Genomic DNA, 21,286 nt, shown 5'->3' with positions numbered 1-21,286 from the left:
CACTGACACCTATACAGACCCCCCCTTTTTTTGCAGGTGCACCCGATCACAGCAGGCTATGTCTTCTCCTCCAGGTCCTCCGGCTCCTAGGTTTTCCTCCTGCGTCTGTCACCACTGGCTCTCTCCTCTCTGGCCTGTGTCACCTGCCGCCGCTGCCAGCTTCTTCTTGCTGCTGCATGCCTGGGCTGGTCTGGTGTGGCTCCCGCGCTCAGCGCTGCGCTGGGCGGCCGCTGCAGTGCATTGTCCCTCCCCCAGATGGTCCCTCGCTCTCCGCACGCCTGGCACCACCCCCCCTCCCCTCCACAGTGGGCGGCGACCCGGGGGCTTGGATCGGATTCGGACAGCGCCGCCGCCACAGCCAGCACTGCAGTGACATAATGAGTGAGCCAGGCAGGGCAGAGCTGCGAGTGCGCCCCCCCCCCAGATGTTGCGCCCGGTGCGGCCGGCCCCCCCTGCACCCCCCACGCTACGCCACTGCCTCCACCCACTACATCTGGAAGCTTCACCAAGGTTACAGAAAACATGTGGAGGCACTAGAGATGCTGCTTGCTGGATGACTTAACCCTGACCCAGAATTAACCAAGGACTTGCTCTCAGCCAAACTAAATTTGCCTACATTAATAACTAAACTATGTACACTAACACACTAGCACACCTGTATTAAAAATATACCATTAAAGAGTGTTAATCAATACCTGCTGAGCTCCACATGTTACTTGACAGAGGGTTTAAACTGTAACAATGATGAGGACATCAGATATAGATAGAAGAAATCAGATATGTAAGGAATATGACTGTGATATTCAATATTGTCAAAGACCTTTGCAGGGGCCAGAATATTACAGAAAAGCCAAGCATATTAAGTGTATCTCCCAGTCAGTGCTGTCCAAGGGTGAAGCATCTTTGAACTTCTCTATGTTTTTGTCCTCAGATGCTGAAGGAGAAGCGGGCAATCTCCAGGCAGAGCATGATACTGTTGCAGAACTTGGAACCTAGTGAGATGCTTATAAAAGCTTTGGAGGACGTCCGTACACTGACCACATCTCTGGAAGAAACCAAAGCAGAGCTACAGACTCAGGTGAGCCTTGACAAGTCCATTCCCAGATCATGGCTGTTTACTGTAAGTCTCCATTCACACTGGTACGACTTGTCAGGCGACTTGGTCAGCCTGACAAGTCACGCACCGTCGCGTCCCATAGTGTAGTACAGGAACGGTTCTAATAGGAGCGACACAAGTCGCTCCGACTTAGAAAAAGGGTCCTGTACTACTTCTGGGCGACCTAGAGCAACTTGCATAGACATTCATTTTATGAAGTCCTTGTAAGTCGCGCCGAAGTCACGCTGCACGCGACTTCACAGGTTGCCCCGAATTTGGATCCGACCTAGTGTGAACGGAGTCTTACCCAAAAAGTAAATACAGTCTTTGTAAAGCCTTTTGAAATGTAAAAAAGATCAACTTAAAAACATTACACTTAAAAGTAATATTTTAGTTATAGATGAAGCCTTTTGGATTGAGTCAGCCTTGGGCTTCTTATACAGGTGCACCTCAAAAATTAGAATACCATCAAAAAGTTAATTTATTTCAGTAATTCAAACATCACAATCGGTGATGGTTTGGGGAGACATGTCATCTGCTGGTGTTGGTCCACTGTGTTTTATTAGGTCCAAAGTCAGTGCATCCCTCTACCAGGAAATTCTAGAGCTCTTCATGCTTCCCTCTGCTGACCAGCTTTATGGAGATGCTGATTTCATTTTCCAGCAGGACTTGGCACCGCCCACACTGCCAAAAGTACCAATACATGGTTTAATGATCATGGTATCACTGTGCTTGATTGGCCAGAAAACTCAACTGACCTAAACCCCATAGAGAATCTGTGGGGTATTGTCAAGAGGAAGAGGAGAGACACCAGACCCAACAATGCAGATGGGCTGAAAGCCACTATCAAAGCAACCTGAGCTTCCATAACACCTCAGCAGTGCCACAGGCTGATCGCCTCCATGCCACGCCACATTGATGCAGTAATTTATGCAAAAGGAGCCCCAACCAAGTATTGAGTGCATACTATACTGTACATGGACAGGCTTTTCAGTAAGCCAACATTTCTGTATTACTGAGATACGGAATTTTGGATTTTCACTAGCTGTAAGCCAATATAATCAAAATTAAAAGAAAGAAATGCTTGAAATATATCACTCTGTGTGTAGCACATCTATATAAAGTACACTATATTGTCAAAAGTATTGGGATGCCTGCCTTTACACACATGAAATTTGATGGCATCCCAGTCTTAGTTCGTAGGGTTCAATATTGAGTTGGCCCACCCTTTGCAGCTATAACAGCTTCAACTCTTTTGGGAAGGCTGTCCACAAGGTTTAGGAGTGTGTCTATGGGAATGTTTGACTATTCTTCCAGAAGCGCATTTGTGAGGTCAGGCACTGATGTTGGACAAAAAGGCTTGGCTCGCAGTCTCCACTCTAACTCATCCCAAATGTGTTCTATTGGGTTGAGGTCAAGACTCTGTGCAGGCCAGTCAAGTTCCCCCACCGCAAACTCTCTCATCTATGTTTTTATGGATCTTGTCCAACATCAGTGCCTGACCTAACAAATTCGCTTCTGGAAGAATGGTCAAACATTCCCATAGACACACTCCTAAACCTTGTGGACAGCCTTCCCAGAGGAGTTGAAGCTGTTATAGATGCAAAGGGTGGGCCAACTCAATATTGAACCCTACGGACTAAGACTGGGATGCTATTAAAGTTCATGTGCGTTTAAAGGCAGGCGTCCCAATACTTTTGACAATATAGTGTATATGAGTTTCACTTTTTGAATTGAATTACTGAAATAAAATAACTTTGTGATGATATTCTGATTTTATGAGATGCACCTGTATATCTTAGATCATACTTTCGCAACATTTTTACCCAAGAGAAACCCTTACAATAATTGTAAGTCTTGGGGGACTGCTAAAACCAATATGTTTGGAGAAAGTAAAACATGTGTCCCTTACACTGGTGGACAGTGTGGAAGGAATTGGACCCCTTTTAAAGTGGTGATCAGAATTCCACAGTTTCAGGTCGCATTCACACCTGAGCATTGCATTTTTGAGAGTTTTTTATTAGCCAATAGAAAAAATAGAATTTGTTTTATCATTTGTTGCTATGTTTTTCAGTTTTTCATCCACTTGTATTTATTTATTAATTGTTTAACTTTTTTTGTAAGGGGTTAAAGGTTAGGGTTAGGGGATAAATGATTTATGTTTATTTATTTACTTACTTAAGGGATTAAACCTTGAGGGTTATATTGGGGGGGGGGGGGATTTACATGGGGGGGTAGTTTACACTGAGGGGATTATACTAGAATGATTCGACTGGGAGGGCATGGGGATACACTCCAAGGGATTTACATTGAGGGAGACACTCTGGAGGGAGACACTCTGGATTTATATGGGGGGAAACGCTTCGGGGGATTTACACTGGAAAGATTACTCTTGGGGGATTCACACTGTGAGGAGTACACTGGAGGGATTACATTGTGGGCATTACACTTGGGGGATTACGCTGCGTGGGATTACACTAGGGAGGTTAATGCAGGGGGGATTTACATGAGGAAGGGGGTTATTTATACTGGGGGGAGTACAATGGGGGATTCACACGGGAAGGGGGGGATACACTAGGAGGATTCACACTGGAGTGAATTAATTAAGGGATTACACTTGGAGGATTATACGGGGGAATTTACACTGGGGGGGGGGGTTACTCTTGGGGGATTCACAGTGGAGGGATTTCATTGGGGGTATTACACTTGGGGGATTGCACTGTGTGGGATTACACTCTAAATACTACACTGGGGGGAATAATGCTGGAGGGATTTACATGGGGAGGGGTAATTTACACTGGGGGGAGTACAATGGGGAATTTATGTGGGGGGGGGGATACACACTGGGGGATTTACACTTAGGGAATTTGCACTGGGGGAATTTACACTGGAAGGATTACTCTTGGGGGATTCACACTGGAGGGATTGCATTGAGGAAATTACACTTGAGGGATCACACTGCATGGGATTACACTCTGAGGATTACACTGGGGGGAGTAATGCTAGAGGAATTTACATGGGGAGGGGTTATTTACACTGGGGGGGGGGTTACATGTGGGGGGGGGGAAATCACTCCGGGGGATTTACACTGGGAGGATTTACACTGGAGTGATTGAATTGAGGCATTACACTGGGGGGATTTACACTGGGGGGGATTACATTGGGGGCATTACACTTGGGGGGATTACATTGGGGGCATTACACTGGGGGGGATTACACTGGGGGCATTACACTTGGGGGGATTACATTGGGGGCATTACACAGGAGGGATTCCATTGGGGGCATTACACTGGGGGGATTACATTGGGGTCATTAAACTGGGAGGATTTCTGCTGGGGCGGCTTTTCTACTGGGTGGATGTTAAATCTTGAAAGCACTGATGACTTGGAATCCACTTTTCATATATTAAGTTGTAAGAGTGTTAACATAAAAGTGGGTGCACTGAAGGACTCTGTGGGAGGGCCAGTGGGCTGGTTTGGTGGGATGGCCAGTGGGGACGGGCCCTGGGGAATGTTGGTGGTCAGGCCCGGGGGGGGGCCCAGGCCAAAAGGTGTGTAAGGGCTGATTGCTGTCCTGCCTAAATGAGAGTCTCTGTCTAAGGTACCCAACAGTGAGATCTCCCAGCCATAATTCCCAGTTCTTTTCCTGTGCACCTGGGGTTTTGGGAATTACCATTGTTTGCTTGTCCCATATCCTCCTGTTACATTCTCCATATATTAAAAAAACTAAACCAGAAGGTGTACAAGCTTGGGATGGTTCTCCAGTATCTACCAAACACCAAAATATACATTTTTGTGAACTGTCCCTTAAATTAAACTAACACTTAGGGTCCGTTAAGGACCAAGAAGGTAAAGTGTGCTTCGGGCTATAAAAAAATGGTCAGACTTTCCTGATCCCATCTAACATGACGCTTGCATCTGTTTACAACTACTGTATGTACAAAGTCTAGAGCTAGTGACCACAGCTTTGGTTATTTTGCCCCAAGCAATACAAATTTATCAATGCAGTCGTTTTCATGAGACTTACCTGATTATATGAGGTTGATTTACTAAAACTGGAAGTCCAAAATCTGGTGCAGCTGTGCATAGAAACCAATCGGCTTCTAACTTCAGCGTGTTCAGTTAAACTTTAACAAAAAAAGAAAAAACCTGAAAGCTGATTGGTTTCAATGCAGAGCTGCAACCAATTTTATACTCTCCAGTTTTAGTAAATCAACCTCACAGTCTCCTCCAAACCCATTGTGGGCAGCCTACCTTAGCTTGTCGGGAGTGATACTTGATTTGGTTTGTGTTTCTCATGGGTTTAAGATGGAATTTTGGATGCCTTGGCCTAAAGGGACGGGTGGCTTTGACATACAGCTACAGTAAATGCCATGCCACAGCTACCCATGCTGAGCCCTACCTACACAAGATAGGAAACTACCTTATTCGCCTAGGACACTTCAGTAAATAAAAAAAACATTTTCAAAAACAACCCATGCATGTATCTTCCTAATGTCAAAACTACTATGCCATAAATGAACTGTTTGAGGGAGGATTACTGACTAACTGCCTGAGATAAGATGGCTGGAGCTAGGTAAAGCCCCCTGGGACAGTGTGATGGCCTGATACTGTGGTCTTTGATCCTTACCGCACCATTACTGAACCTAGGACCAGTAATGGCTCGTTTACACTGAGCGTTATGGTATGGTTCGGTTCGGTACGCTATTTTTGCCGTTTCCATTGTGAATGGTACCCTAATTCCGAACCCTAACACTTTTTTGGAACCCTTTCGTTGGGGTACCAAGCACATTAGTACCGTACCAACAGGGTGGAGCTACACTCTGCAGAACTTTGATTGGTTAACAGAGAATTGTCTATCACAGCTTTCCTGCTACACCACGCCTATCATGAAAGGGTACTATTGGCAGTGGAAACGCAAGGTGTACCATTCCGAACCGTACCGTACTGAACCGAACCGTACCGTACCACTCAGTGGAAACGAGGCATAAGTGTGCCTGTGAGTGAATTGGAAACTGAATGGATAGAAGACAATTAGAAGAGCACCGGTGGCAAAGGATGGCTCTGCCAGCAGCTTCTGAGTAACTTGTGGTCTAATGAATGCCCATCTGAAGTGCTTGCCCCTACAGTGTATCAGGCTAGAATTCTTTTCCACCTTTGCACATCATATTTGTTGCTGGAACAGATTAAAGAGATTGTCTGTTTATATGGAATTATCTCTCTTTGTCTGCAGGTGAAGAGTCTAGAACTGCAGCTGGCAGAAAGACCTTCACAGGAAGAATTTATGGTGATCAAAGAAGAACTGAACACAGCAATTCTGCAGAAAAATCTATTAGAAGAACAGCTGAAGGTAGAGCAAGAGAAGTGTGTGGACTTACAAGAAAATGGTACGTCATCATTGTCAGTAGAAGGCTGGGAGAAGATGTCCTGGCCTGCAAAGCACACCGGTTGACATGTCCACAAGGTCAGACCATGCCATGATATCTATGTATTGGCTTCTGCCAGATGGTACTTCCAAGTACAGAAAATGCAGTGGCCAGGGAAAAAATTGGGCATTACAGCAACAGGTTTAATCAGAGTTGTATAAAGTACTCAAAAACCATACTTGAGTAAAAGTACAAGTGCTCGATCAAAAAGTAACTTGAGTAGAAGTGGAAGAGCTCGATCAAAAAGTGACTTGAGTAGAAGTACTAAAGTATTCAATATTTTTTGTACTTAAGTATTGCAAGTAGTTTTTTTTTTAATTTTGCTACTCAAGTACTGAAAGTAAAAGTACCAGTAGTTTTGAAAAAAAAATCGCTACTCAAGTACTGAAAGTAAAAGTACAAGTACTGTGTTATGTAGTTATTAAAGAAAGAAATCAAAAGTTTGAACATCATATTGTTTTTTATTATTTCAAATGCAGCTTTTATTTATACATACAGTAGCTTTTATTTTGGTATGCGCTGATAATACACATGTTTTGAGCTTCATGAAACCTGCCATCTACTGTTCTGGCAGTGGTAATTTTTATAATAGTAACGAGTAATTATGCAGCACAAAAAAAAAATATCGGAGTAGAAGTATTGAAATCATTGAAAAAATGTAGTGAAGTAAAAGTGGAAGTAGGAGAAAAAAATTCTCTTCTAGGAAAGTACAGATACCGCCTTTCCGTACTTAAGTACAGTAGTGAAGTAGTTCTACTTAGTTACTATACATCTCTGGGTTTAATGAATGGTGAATGTCCCTTCAGGCCACATATATTATGAGATTCAGAGTGTCCTTCTGGTACTTGCCAGCTTTTCAGGTTATCACGTTCATGTAGGCAGCTACTCTTAGGTTAAAAGGTAGGATAAGACCTAGATAGCAGCGGTCTAACTTCCTCCACTGCAGGTCGCACTCTTCCGCAGCAGGACTGCAGTTGGAGAGGAACAGGGTTCCTCTATGGCACATGTGTAAAACACAAGGCCTGTGGGCTGACTCTGGCCCTCTGGGCCATTTCATTTGGCCCTCACATTTCTCCTGCAACTGCGGCATCCCACTCGTCTCCGCCCCAACCTTGTTTCAGAAGTTGGCAGCAAAGTGGACAGAACTCCTCTGCCAGATACTGCGCTTTCTCTGTGCAGCCGCAGAGAGGCTCATCTCTGCCCTCATCTCAGCAGTCAGCAGCAGAGAGGAGGACAGAACTCCTCCTTCAAATCCTCTATCTCTCTGTGCAGCTGCTGAGAGGCTTGTCTCTGCTACCCCACCTAAGCATTTGGCAGCAGAGAGGAGGACAGAACTCCTCCTACAGATCCTGTGCCTCTCTGTGCAGCCGCTGTACCCCCTTCATCTCTGCCTCCCCTGAGCTGACACCTGCCCCTCCTCTGATCCTCCTCCAGACCCTACAATTTCTGCTACCCAGCTCCACCCCCAGATCCCCCAGGTACGTGATCTCGCACGGAGCGGCTGCCCTGCCACAGTATATCTGTGTGGGGCAGTCGTTAAGTGGTTAGATGAACAAGCTGAAGTTAGAAGCTGATTGGCTACCATGCAAAGCTGCACCAGATTTTGCACTCTCCAGTTTTAGTAAATCAAAACCATAGTGTATCCAAGCCCCAAAATTCATGCCCTTGTTAGGATTACCTGAATATCCCTGTTACCATCACCTAGGTAGGATGGTCCTCAAAATGATGTGCTCTAAGTAAAGCCAGCCATAGATGGTTTGAATCATCAGCAGGGAGTGGCCGAGATTTGATCCATGTATGGGCAGGCTGAATCCATCGAATCGGATCGACTTGGGTTCAACCAGCATGTTGGATTTCTAGAATGCGATTACTGCCAGTGGCTATAGACGCTTACAATAATCACTGTGTTCCCCTGGCAGGGACGGCTCCCCCTAATGGGAGAACACAATACTCCACAGGAGGGATTTCCCCATGAACACTGGTTGTGATGATGGAAAAATCAAGTGATTTTCTTTCCTCCAAGCCATGGTTGCTTTAAAGTTGTTTACAGGTTACCTCTTTAGAGTTACAGAGGAGTTCTAGGGCTCGAATTACTGCTCTTGCTCTAACGATCACAACGATACCTCACAGGTGCAGTTTGAACTCTATTTACATATGTGGGCGTGATTTACGTATGCGTTTGCTTCTGCCCGCGAGCTCGGAGGGACAGGCTGCTTTCATTTTTTATTTTTCTCTTTTTTTTATTTTACTTTTTATTTTTACACAATCCCTTTAAATTTTTCTTTTTTGATCACTTTTGTTCCTATTACAAGGAATGTAAACATCCATTGTAATAGAAATAAGCATGACAGGACCTCTTTAATGTGAGATCTGGGGTCAAAAAGACCTCACATCTCACATTTACAATTAAAAGCAAAAAAAAAATGTAATTTTACATTTACCAAAAAAAAAAAAAAAAATTGGCCTTTTAACCACTCTGCAACCGCTCACAGTAATACTACTGCGGCAGAGTGGTTCGTTATCGTCCAGCCACGTAGTATTAACGTGACTGGACACTCCCCCTTCTGGGCGGCGCTTGCGCGCCGCCGGAGGCTCGCTCCCGCTGTTTTCATTCACAGCGGGAGTCGGGCCAGGGGAGGAGCAGCGGCGATCGCCGCTGCTCTTACCCGATCGTCGGGGATCGAGTCTGGAGATCCGCCCGCTGTGTGTAAACACAGCGGGCGGATCTCCATAGTGACAGGGAGTGACAGATCGGACTGTTCAGCATAGCTGGACATCCGATCTGTCCATGACTCACTCAGTCACCTCCCCCCCACACATGTCAGTAAGCACCAGGCATACATTAACCCCTCCCTCTCCAATAAAATTAACCCCTTCCCTGCCAGTGTCATTTTTACAGTAACAGTGCATATATATAGCACTGATTACTGCAGTAATGTCACTGGTACCCCCAAAAGTGTCAAAAATGTCAGTCAGGGGTCCGGTCTGTCCGCCGCAATGTCGCAGTCCCGCAAAAAAAATCGCAGATCGCCGCCATTACGCGTTAAAAAAAAAAACACCAAAAATGACAGAAATCTTTCCCTTTGTTAGTAAACGCAATAACTTTTGCGCAAACCAATCAAAATACGCTTATTGCGATTTTTTTTACCAAACATATGTAGCATAAAACAAATTGGCCAAAAACTTTTAAAAAAATTGGTTTTTACATCTTTTTTGGGGGGAATTTCATATAAAAAAATGTGAAAAATATTGTTATTTTTTCAAAATAAACGCTCTTTTTTTGTTTATAGCGCAAAAAGTAAAAATCGCACAGGTGATCAAATACCACCAAAAGAAAGCTTTGTTTGTGGGAAAAAAAGGACGTAAATTTCGTTTGGGTACGGCGTCGCACGACCGCGCAATTGTCAGTTGAAGTCGCACAGCGCCGAATCGCAAAAAGTGGCCTGGACGGAAGACAGCAAAATCCTCCGGTTGTAAAGTGGTTAAGGCCGTTAGGCGGAAGTGACATCAGACGTTGCTCCAGTCCTCCAAGGGCATAGAGTCGAGTGGGGGCCATCTTACCCTCACTCGACTTCCTGCCCATCGCTCCACGGGATCAGAAGTATCCAATAAGCAGAGAAATGACGGTGGGGGGGGGCACCTCTCCTGCTGCCTATAAAAGTCATCCTGTAGCAAGTCCACCACCGGGACCACTTTTATCGGACGCCGAATCGCTCACAGTTTAAAAAAATACAGGGGTTATGGAACCTAGCAGCTGCTATCCCCCCAGTATTTAACGTCAAATGCATGACGTATATATACAGTGGGCGGTCCAAAGGTGGTTCAAAACAAAAAAGAACAAACAAACATGTTACACCCACCTACTCTGTGTAATGGTTTTGCACAGAGCAGCCCCAATCCTCTTCTTCTCAGGCCCCTGCCGACTCTCCTGGCTCCTCCCCCTTGACCAGTGTCCCCAAAGGTCAGCCCCGCCCACACCCCACTCTCTGGTTGTGATTGACAATGGCTCCCCCTGCTGTCTCAGACAATGAGGAGAGGGAGTCCAGGGACAGCCGAGGCTCTTGTGCACATTGCTGGATCAAGAGGGAACTCAGGTAAGTAATAGGGGGGCTGTGTTAAGTGTTTGATCGCTCAGTTCTCAGTCTGGAGCCAGCGGGGGACAGATGCAGCATCCAACAATGTGAGTATCATTTTTTTTTCAGGAATTCTATACTTCTCTTTTAAGCTCAAATTATACCACTACCCCCTGTGATTATGTAAAGATACAGTGGGGAAAATTATTTGATCAGATTTTGTAAGTTTGCCCACTTACAAAAAAAATGAAGGGTCTATAATTTTTATTATAAGTGTATTTTAAATGATAGAGACAGAATATCAACCACAAATCCATAAAAAAAATTGAGTTTCAGTTCAGTGAGTAAAATAAATATTTGATCCCCAAGCATAAATAAAACATGACTTAGTGCCCATTCACACTACCGCGAATGGTCAGTCTGACAAGTCGCGGTCCATGCAGTGCTACGGGAACCGTTCTAATAGGAGTGACTCAAGTCGCTCCGACTTAGAAAAAGGGTCCTGTACTACTTTGGGGCGACATCGGAGTGACTTGCATTGTAGTGTGAACCGGCACTTAGTGCTTGGTGGAGAAACCCATGTTGGCAAGGAGGTAAGAAGTTTCTTGTAGTTGGTGATCAGGTTTTCACACATCTCAGGAGGGATTTTGGTCCACTCTTCTTTACAGATCTTTAGAGAAACAGCCCCAAAGCACAATTTTTCCACCTCCGTGATTGACTGTAGGGATAGTGTTCTTAGGGTCATAGTCAGCATTTTTCTTCCTCCAAACATGGCGAGTCACCCTCTCCAAGGCACATGTACAGTCATGACAATGGACATCTAAATGATTCAGAGAAGGATTGGGGGAAAGTGGTGTGGTCAGATGAGACCAAAATTGAGCTCTTTGGTATTAAGTCGACTCGCCGTGTTTGGAGGAAGGAAAAAGCTGACTATGACCCTAAGAATGCCATCCCTACATTCAAGCATGGAGGTGGAACCATGATGCTTTGTGGTTTCTCTGCTAAAGGTACTGACCGACTTTGCCGCATTGAGGGGCCAATGGATGGGGTCATGTATGTAAAATCTTGGATGAGAATCTTCTTCCCTCAGCCAGAACACTGAAGATGGGTCGTGGATGGGTCTTCCAGCATGACAATGACCCAAAACATTATACCACCAAGGCAACAAAGGAGTGGCTCAAGAAGAAGCACAATAAGGTGATGGAGTGGCCTAGCCAGTCTCCAGACCTTAATCCTATAGAATATTTATGGAGGGAGCTGAAACTTTGAGATGCCAAGAGACAGCCAAGAGACCTGAAGGATTTAGAGAAGATCTGTAAAGAAGAGTGAACCAAAATCCCTCCTGAGATGTATGCAAACCTGGTCACCAACTACAAGAAACATCTTACCTCTGTGATTGCCAACAAGGGTTTCTCCACCAAGTACTAAGTCATGTTTTGCTTGGGGATAAAATACTTATTTTATTCACTGAACTGCAACTTAATTTATAGCATTTGTATCATGTGTTTCTTTTCTGGATTTTTGGTTGATATTCTGTCTCTATCATTTTACACCTATGATAAAAATTATAGACCCTTCATTTCTTTGTAAGTGGGCAACCTCCATCTGTAGCATTGTGCTGTGTGATAAAACTGCACATTTTAGATTGGCCTTTTATTGAGGCACACCTGTGCAATAATCATGCTGTCTAATCAGCATCTTGATATGCCACACCTGTGAGGTGGATGGATTATCTTGGCAAAGGAGAACTGCTCACTAACACAGATTTAGACACATTTGTGAACAATATTTGAAATCTGCAGGGGATCAAATAATTATTTTCCCCACTGTACGCTAAGCAGTGAAGGTACAACGGCAAATCTCTTCAAAGGGGAAATATACAAAAACAAACAAACAAAAACTTTAGTAAAGCTGTGAAGCAGAACTGCTTGTCTGTAACAGGAAGTTAGAGAACATCTTCCTAATGGGGCCACAGGCAGAAATACAGCCCTGAAAGAAATAGTAACTCTTTCCCACTCTATCCAAAAAAAAGAAAAAAAGTCTGGAGTTAGGTGTTAAAGTGGTTGATACCTCTTACATTTACCCAGTGAAGGGACTATCCTCAGGTGATACACAGAGATTAAGCAATTCCTACAAATGTACCTGTTTATCTACAGCCCACTCTTCTCTACATCCATTCAAAGTGCTGAATTCATACAGCTTGTCTGAGCTGCCCAAAAAAGGGGTCAGACGGCTGAAGTTACACACTGCAGAGTTCAGTGAGGAGAGCTCTGAGAGCTGATTGGAGGGAAGGGACAACCCCCCCCCCCCCCTCCATTCACACAGTACACAGGAACAGAGCTGAGGCTATCAATCAGCTGGAGATCCCTCCCCTGTCACCATTTTTCTCTTGGTGTCAGGAAAACTTGTCAGAAGTGATTCATGCTGATAGCAAAGGAAGGAGTCAGCAGATAGAAATGACACTTAGTGCTCTGGACTGAGACAAGTACACACTATAGAGGGATATGCTTTGTTCGTACTTCATGTCCGAGGTTTACAACCATTTAAAAAAAAAAAGTCTGGAGTTGGGTGTTAAGCAGGTTCATCTTTATCTTATACATTTCTACCATTACATACAGGTGTTATAGTCCTTGGTAGAGTATATCTTCACTTGTTCTTTGGCAAATTTAATTATTTAATGTTTATTATTTTCTTCTCCTTCCCAGTAAAGACATTGGAAGAGAAACTAAAAGAAAAGGAATTATTGATCAAAGCACAGGACAATGTGGAAATGTTAGCAGAACCCGTTTCACCACCTCCACCTCCACCACCACCACCACCACCACCTGTGTGTCTACCTTTCAAGCCAGCCAGTGAGTAAGTAAAAACTTTTATCTGCTCTCAATTTCAAGCCTAGATCTACAATGTCTTTGAGTTGTATTTTGGCCTTAATTGGCCTTTTGGGCAAAGCTCCCACCTGAGCCCTGGAAGCACCCCTTACTAGAGGCACAGTTGTCATGGCTGCAGGTGCCACGTGCTCTGGGCATTATGGGATGGTGTTGTGTTCTTCTGTAGTATCAATACTGAAAGGATGAGAGCTATATGCATCATAAATTGTCCCTGTTCAGCGGCCATCTTGGGAAAGCCTGCATCTCAGTGTTACCCAATGGTCTCCTCTTCTGGGATATCACTAGAGGGAAATAGTCACAAAGCATACGGAGATTGTCTATGATCAATGGCCTGTGCCTGCCATCTGTTTAGAACCTGCTTTCAAATTAAACAAGGAAAGGGCTGCATGTGGTCCTCCAAAATTTCAAATTGGCATGCCGGCATTATAATGTAAACCAGTTGGCTGTGATCCTTATAGCCTGCAGTGATGGCTGATAGTGCTGACCCTAGCTGGATTTGTGTGTCTGGACTTGGCAGCCCGATCAGTGAGCACAATATTACATAAAGGTCTGTGTAACATGGAAAAGCAAAGAGCCAGAAACAAAAATATGTTGATACTTCGACAGTTGTGATAAAATGAAACTGAGATTTGTCAATTTTGCAGCCCTCTGGCACTGGTGAGAGAACGGAGAGGACTTCGGCCACCTGCAGCAGAGGTTATGACAGGTAAGTTGGTAGGTGATATCTGAAGGTAGCAAACCAGACCCATGTATGGTGATAGAATATTGGGTTCCCATTGGGTGGATCAGGATGTTAATTGTGTATACTGTTAAGGTGGCAGCCAGAGCACTACAGAAGAGCACCACTGGCTTGTTTTCTATTGGCATAATTGCCAACACATTGTTGGATTAACTATTTATCTAGGGGAAAACAGAACCCTTACTTTATACCAGTGGTCTTCAAACTTTCTAAACAGAGGGCCAGTTTTTTAGTCCATCAATGTTTAGGAGGACCAGACTGTGGCCACTGTGGCCAGTGGGAGAAGAAAATGTCCTGGCATCAGTGGGAGTAACCAATGCCCTATCATTGGTTTCAGTGGGAGGGCTAGTGTCCCATCATTGGTATCAGTGGAAGGAATAGTGTCCCATCATTGATATCAATGGGAGGAATAGTGCCCCATCATTGGCATCAGTGGGAGGAATAGTGTCCCATCATTGGCATCAGTGGGAGGAATAGTGTCCCATCATTGTCGTCAGTGGGAGGAATAGTGCCCCATCATTGTCGTCAGTGGGAGGAATAGTGTCCCATCATTGGTATCAGTGGGAGGAATAGTGCCCCATCACTGGAGTCAGTGGAAGGAATAGTGCCCCATCATTGGTGTCAGTAGGAGGAATAGTGCCCCATCATTGGTATCAGTGGGAGGAATAGTGTCCCATAATTGGTGTCAGTGGGAGGAATAGTGCCCCATCATTGGTGTTAGTGAGAGGAATAGTGCCCCATCATTGGTGTCAGTGGGAGGAATAGTGTCCCATCATTGGTATCAGTGGAAGGAATAGTGCCCAATCATTGGTGTCAGTGGGAGGAATAGTGCCCCATCATTGGTGTCAGTGGGAGGAATATTGCCCCATCATTGGTATCAGTGGGAGGAATATTGCCCTATTATTGGTATCGGTGGGAGGAATAGCGCCCCATCATTGGTGTCAGTGAGAGGAATAGTGTCCCATTATTGGTATCAGTGGGAGGAATAGTGCCCCATCATTGCTGTTAGTGGGAGGAAAAGTGCCCTATTGTTGATATCAATGGGTGGAATGGTGTCCCATTGTTGGTGTCAGTGGCAGGAACTATGCCCCACTGTTGCTGACAGCAGGGGGAATAATACTCCAAGGGTCAGAAAAAAGCAAGCAAAGGGCCACATCCAGCCATGAGGCCACAGTTTGGAGACCACTGCTTTACACAATGCCCAGCAGGGTGTCCATGAGTATAGACAGCTGTGTAAACCTGGTTACAAAGCATTTCCCTCCTCCTCATGGTCTATAGCAGTGTTTCTCAACCTTTTCCCAGTCAAGGCACCCTTTAAAATTATGCAAAAAAAGATGCTGTGCAGGTGCCTGACGTCCTTCTTATCAATCAATGACATCTGACATCAGTGGCTGTTGGGATACTGGCAGCTGGCTTGCACAGCACCCAAGGTTGTAGAGCTGCACAATGAAACCTGTGGCTTTGAGTAACAAAAAAGTAGACCCGATCCACCCGCTGGATTGTACACAGTTTTGGGCAATCTGGGGCAATTTTTTGCCAAGGCGCCCCAGAGGAGACGCTCTGCCTCCTCAAACTCATCAGTTTGCACTACGGGCGGCAGTATGAGATGGGGAAATGACGCCCGTAACGCACCGCAAACTGATGACACTCAAAACTGCTGGAAAAAAATCTTGGAAGTCAAATTGACGCCCCTCTCCAAGTGCTGCCTGGGTCCAATGGACCCAGCTGGACCCATGGTAGGGCTGGCCCTGTATAGAGGTTATGGTTGGAGTACAAATTTCCTTTCTTTTTCAGTTTCCCCCAATGTCAAAGAAAAGGCCATCCAGGAAATGAAGCAAAGAATCGAGCAAGGTGCTATCCTAAGGCCTACACCGAAAATTGGACAGGTCAGTGCTACAATTTCTGAATGATCATTTGAAATTTACTAAAGGGTGATCAAGCATGAATCTCCTTGGTTTAGTAACTTTGGGTGATTTATTTCTGTATGGAGCTCTCCTAGCAGGACGGGTAAATCGACACACAGTCTGTATTTAGAAAGATGTTCAAAGGAAAAAAAAAAACGGAAAATTGTATCAAGTACTTTCCGTAATTTTCCTTTCCTGACGCCAATGGCAGCATACATGTGATAAGGCTCCGCCCCCTATATCCACCCACAGGACCTGTTTAACCACTTCAGCTCCGGAAGGTTTACCCCCTTCATGACCAGGTCATTTTTTGCGATACGGCACTGCGTTAATTTAACTGACAATTGCGCGGTCGTGCGATGCTGTACCCATATAAAATTTTTTCCCAAAAATAGAGCTTTCTTTTGGTTGTATTTGATCACCTCTGCGGTTTTTTAATTTTTGGCGCTATAAACAAAAAAAAAATTTGAAAATAAAAAAACACAATATTTTTTACTTTCTGCTGTAAAACAATCCAAATAAAAAATATAAAAAATGAAATTTCTTCATCAATTTAGGCCAAAATGTATTCTGCTACATGTTTAAAAAAAAAACCAATAAGCGTGTATTTATTGGTTTGTGCAAAAGTTATAGCGTCTACAAACTATGGGAAAGATTTATGGAATTTTTATTTATTTATTTATTTTTTACAAGTAATGGCGGCGATCAGCAACTTATAGCGGGACTGAGACATTGCTGCGGACTAATCAGACACTTTTTGAGGACCAGTGATGGGGACCAGTGATAGCAATACAATGATCAATGCAAAAATATGCACTGTCACTGTACTAATGACACTGGCTGGGAAAGGGTTAATATCAGGGGCGATCAAAGGGTTAAATGTGTCCCTAGGGAGTGCTTGCTAACTATGTGTGGGAGGTGCTTGTACTGGGGGAAGACAGAGATATGTGTTCCTGCTTTGTAGAAACACAAGATCTATGCCTTCCCTTATCACAGAATGGCGATCTGCCTTGTTTACATAGGCTGACCATCATTCTGCCTCTCTCTGGAACGATCGGCAGGTCCTGGCAGACGTCGGGTTCACTGCACCCGCTGATTGGCTCCCGCTGTGTCCAATCACAGTGGGAGCTGGTTGCCGGCGGCACGTGTGTGCGCCACAAACCCGGAAGAGGCGGTCATGTACAGGTACGTGATTTCGCCTGTAGGAGCCGCCGCCCCGAAGTATATACAGTATCTCACAAAAGTGGGTTCAACCCCTCACATTTCTGTAAATATTTTATATATCTTTTCATGTGACAACACTGAAGAAATTACACTTTGCTACAATGTAAAGTAGTGAGTGTACAGCTTGTATAACAGTGTAAATTTGCTGTCCTCTCAAAATAACTCAACTCACAGCCATTAATGTCTAAACCTCTGGCAACAAAAGTGAGTACACCCCTAAGTGAAAATGTCCAAATTGGGCCCAATTAGCCATTTTCCCTCCCCGGTGGCATGTGACTTGTTAGTGTTACAAGGTCCCAGGTGTGAATGGGGATCAGGTGTGTTAAATTTGGTGTTATCGCTCTCACTCTCTCATACTGGTCACTGGAAGTTCAACATGGCACCTCATGGCAAAGAACTCTCTGAGGATCTGAAAAAAAGAATTGTTGCTCTACATAAAGATGGCCTAGGCTATAAGAAGATTGCCAAGACCCTGAAACTGAGCTGCAGCATGGTGGCCAAGACCATACAGCGGTTTACCAGGACAGGTTCCACTCAGAACAGGCCTCGCCATGGTCGACCAAAGAAGTTGAGTGCACGTGCTCAGCATCATATCCAGAGGTTGTCTTTGGGAAATAGATGTATGAGTGCTGCCAGCATTGCTGCAGAGGTCGAAGGGGTGGTGGGTCAGCCTGTCAGGGCTCAGACCATACGCCACACACTGCATCAAATTGGTCTGAGTGGCTGTCATCCCAGAAGGAAGCCTCTTCTAAAGATGATGCATACGAAAGCCTGCAAACAGTTTACTGAAGACAAGCAGACTAAGGACATGGATTACTGGAACCATGTCCTGTGGTCTGATGAGACCACGGTAAACTTATTTGATTCAGATGGTGTCAAGCGTGTGTGGCGGCAACCATGTGAGGAGCACAAAGACAAGTGTGTCTTGCCTACAGTCAAGCACGGTGGTGGGAGTGTCATGGTCTGGGGCCGCATGAGTGCTGGCGGCACTGGGGAGCTACAGTTCCTTGAGGGAACCATGAATGCCAACATGTACTGTGACATACTGAAGAAGAGCATGATCCCCTCCCTTCGGATACTGGACCACTGGGCAGTATTCCAACATAAGGACCCCAAACACACCTCCAAGATGACCACTGCCTTGCTAAAGAAGCTGAGGGTAAAGGTGATGGACTGTCCAAGCATGTCTCCAGACCTAAACCCTGTTGAGCATCTGTGGGGCATCCTCAAACGGAAGCTGGAGGTGCGTAAGGTCTCTAACATCCACCAGCTCCGTGATGTCGTCATGGAGGAGTGGAAGAGAACTTCAGTGGCAACCTGTGAAGCTCTGGTGAACTCCATGCCCAAAAGGGTTAAGGCAGTGTTGGAAAATAATGGTGGCCACACAAAATATTGACACTTTTGATCCAATTTAGATATTTTCAATTAGGGGTGTGCTGATTTTTGTTGCCAGCGGTTTAGACATTAATGGCTGTGTGTTGAGTTATTTTGAGGGGACAGCAAATTTACACTGTTATACAAGCTGTACACTCACTACTTTACATTGTAGCAAAGTGTCATTTCTTCAGTGTTGTCACATGAAAAGATAGAATAAAATATTTACAAAAATGTGAGGGGTGTACTCAATTTTGTGAGATACTGTATATATAAAAAATTATCAATACTGATGTACTGACGGCCCATCTTATTTCTTGAGGCCCGAAAATGCCAGGACAGTACAAACACCCCCCAAATTATCCCCCGTTTTGGAAAGTAGATAATCCAAGGTATTTAGTAAGAGGTATGGCAAGTTTTTTGAAGTTGTAATTTTTTGTAATTCTGAAAATAAAGAAATAAAAAAAAAAAATGTACAACGTTTTATTTTTTTTTACATACTGTCACCAGTGTAATACAGCGTCATCATATAACTCGTGTGGCGTTGATCAGGGACACTTACTGGTGACAGTACGGAAAAAAAATGCAATCATTTTTTTTTTTACATTATTTTTTTTTTTTATTTTTTTCCCTTTTTTATGATTCTTTTTGTAACACACTGTACCAGAGCAATATAATGTTACCATAGTAACATTGTACTACTTGAGGGAAGTGATCAGGATTTTTATTTCTTTTTACACATTATGATTGCTTATAGAAGTGAATTTCATTGCTATAAGGAAGCATTTTACTGAACAAAATCGATTAATTCTGTTTGTTTTCTAGTGATTAGTTGTGATTGGTTAAAGCTAATCACATGGTATAGATGGGCTGTGATTGGCCCTGTCTTTACCATCTGATCAAATTGACCAATCACAACTAGCAACACAAATGTACACAATGAATGGCATGAAAGGAAGCCATCCATTGTTTACAACTGGCATGTGACTTGCTGTGATTGGTCACATCGATCACATGGTACTAGCAGCGAGGCGATACACTAATCAGTCATTGGCTGTGTCCGGTGGGCACAGCTGGTGACAGATCGCGCCACTGCGTGGCCCCACTGTTCTGAGTGGACATCGTAAGGTTTATTTACCAAAGCTAGAGAGTGCAAAATTAATTATAATTGAGAAACCAATCAGCTTCCAGGTTTTAATTCTAAAGCTTAATTAAACAAGCTGAGGTTAGAAGCTGATTGGTTTCTATGCAGAATTGTAGGGGTATCAGTGAATAAACTTCACAATGTGCCACATCCCTGAATTAGAACATAGAACTGGAAATTCCCCTGTTATAGGACTTTTTAGGCCCATAACAGGGACATTTCCAATTCTGTATTCTATGCAGAATTGTGACTAATTTTGCCCCCTCTAGCTTTAGTAAATAAACCCCAATATGACCTCCTCTCAGAATGGTAAAGCCACCTTTAACACCTTCAGGCTGGGCGGGAAGGTGTTAAAGAACTGAAATCCAATGAATGAAAGGGGCGGGCCAGGGAGAGTAAGACTAGAGAGGCAAGAGCGCGATGATGCTGGATGTCTTCCAGGCAGGAAATGAGATGGGCTCCATCTGACTTGCTGTAGTTTCTAATGCACATTGTGAGGCATCAAAATGCTATAATATGGAATTAAGCAGGTGACTTAACGTGGCCCCCTAGAAAATTTAGTCCTCCCAGTTCAGCTCGCTGTTTAAGGCCCCTTTCACACTTGTATGACTCCAAAGTTGAGCCGACTTTGGAATGCAACTTTGGTGAAACTTTAAAGCAACTTTGACGCAACTTTGGATGGGGGCAAATTAGATACGACTTTGGCTTTTACCAGTTTTAATGGTCAACTGTTGCACACAAGTTACATACATAGTTACATAGTAGTTGAGGTTGAATAAAGACAATAGTCCGTCCAGTTCAACCTGTTCAACAAGTTGCATTGTATAACATTCAGGTATGAGTTTCATGCAACTTCTGAGGCTTAACACTGAAGTCTATGGCCCTCAAGTTGCATGAAAGTCGGACCATGTAGTGCGTGAACTGCTTTGAAGTTGCTGCCACTTTAAGTTGCCCATATATGAATAGGTATTGTTGGAAAACATGGGGAACGACATGCCGTGCAACTCAGATGTCCAAAGTTGCATGACAAGTTGCACAAATGTGAATGGGGTCTTATCTAAGTGGGAAATCCTCAGAGGATTGGCCAGCTTGACCAGCTTGAGATTGACCAGTATTGGTGGGTATTTGGTGGTGGTGGGTCATTTCTGAAATTCATTAGTTTAATTATTTATCATTATCAGTTACTTCCAAAACATGACTAAAGCTCCGTACACACGCAACGATTATCGGCCGACCGATCGTCCGACTTTTGTCCAAGTTGTGTTTTGTTGGTTGGAATGTGCCTAGACTGCACACAAATTTCCTCAGCCAACAAAATTCTACTTCAGAAGTGATGTCATGTGTTGGTTTGTTTTCTTTGTGTTCTTTCTTCTCTGAGCATGCCCAGACTTGCTCATCAGATTTTTCCCTGTCGAAATC

At 44.2% G+C, this 21,286-nt stretch overlaps 1 protein-coding gene across 1 annotated transcript in view; it reads left to right on the top strand.

The window, feature by feature from the left end:
* Positions 1 to 21,286, top strand: part of LOC309564146 (shootin-1-like) — a 130,008-nt gene that overhangs the window by 93,372 nt on the left and 15,350 nt on the right. The window contains exons 9-13 of the mRNA XM_082268775.1: positions 932 to 1,078; positions 6,329 to 6,482; positions 13,300 to 13,450; positions 14,127 to 14,188; positions 16,016 to 16,107. Of these exons, the coding sequence (XP_082124901.1) occupies positions 932 to 1,078; positions 6,329 to 6,482; positions 13,300 to 13,450; positions 14,127 to 14,188; positions 16,016 to 16,107 (606 nt within the window). The remainder of the gene's footprint in view (positions 1 to 931; positions 1,079 to 6,328; positions 6,483 to 13,299; positions 13,451 to 14,126; positions 14,189 to 16,015; positions 16,108 to 21,286) is intronic.

This window comes from Pelophylax lessonae, assembly GCF_965119305.1.
Source record: "Pelophylax lessonae genome assembly, chromosome: 1".
In the NCBI taxonomy this organism is placed as follows: domain Eukaryota; kingdom Metazoa; phylum Chordata; class Amphibia; order Anura; family Ranidae; genus Pelophylax; species Pelophylax lessonae.
Note: the sequence above shows the minus strand (reverse complement) of the source record. Positions and strands in the feature narration are given on the sequence as shown.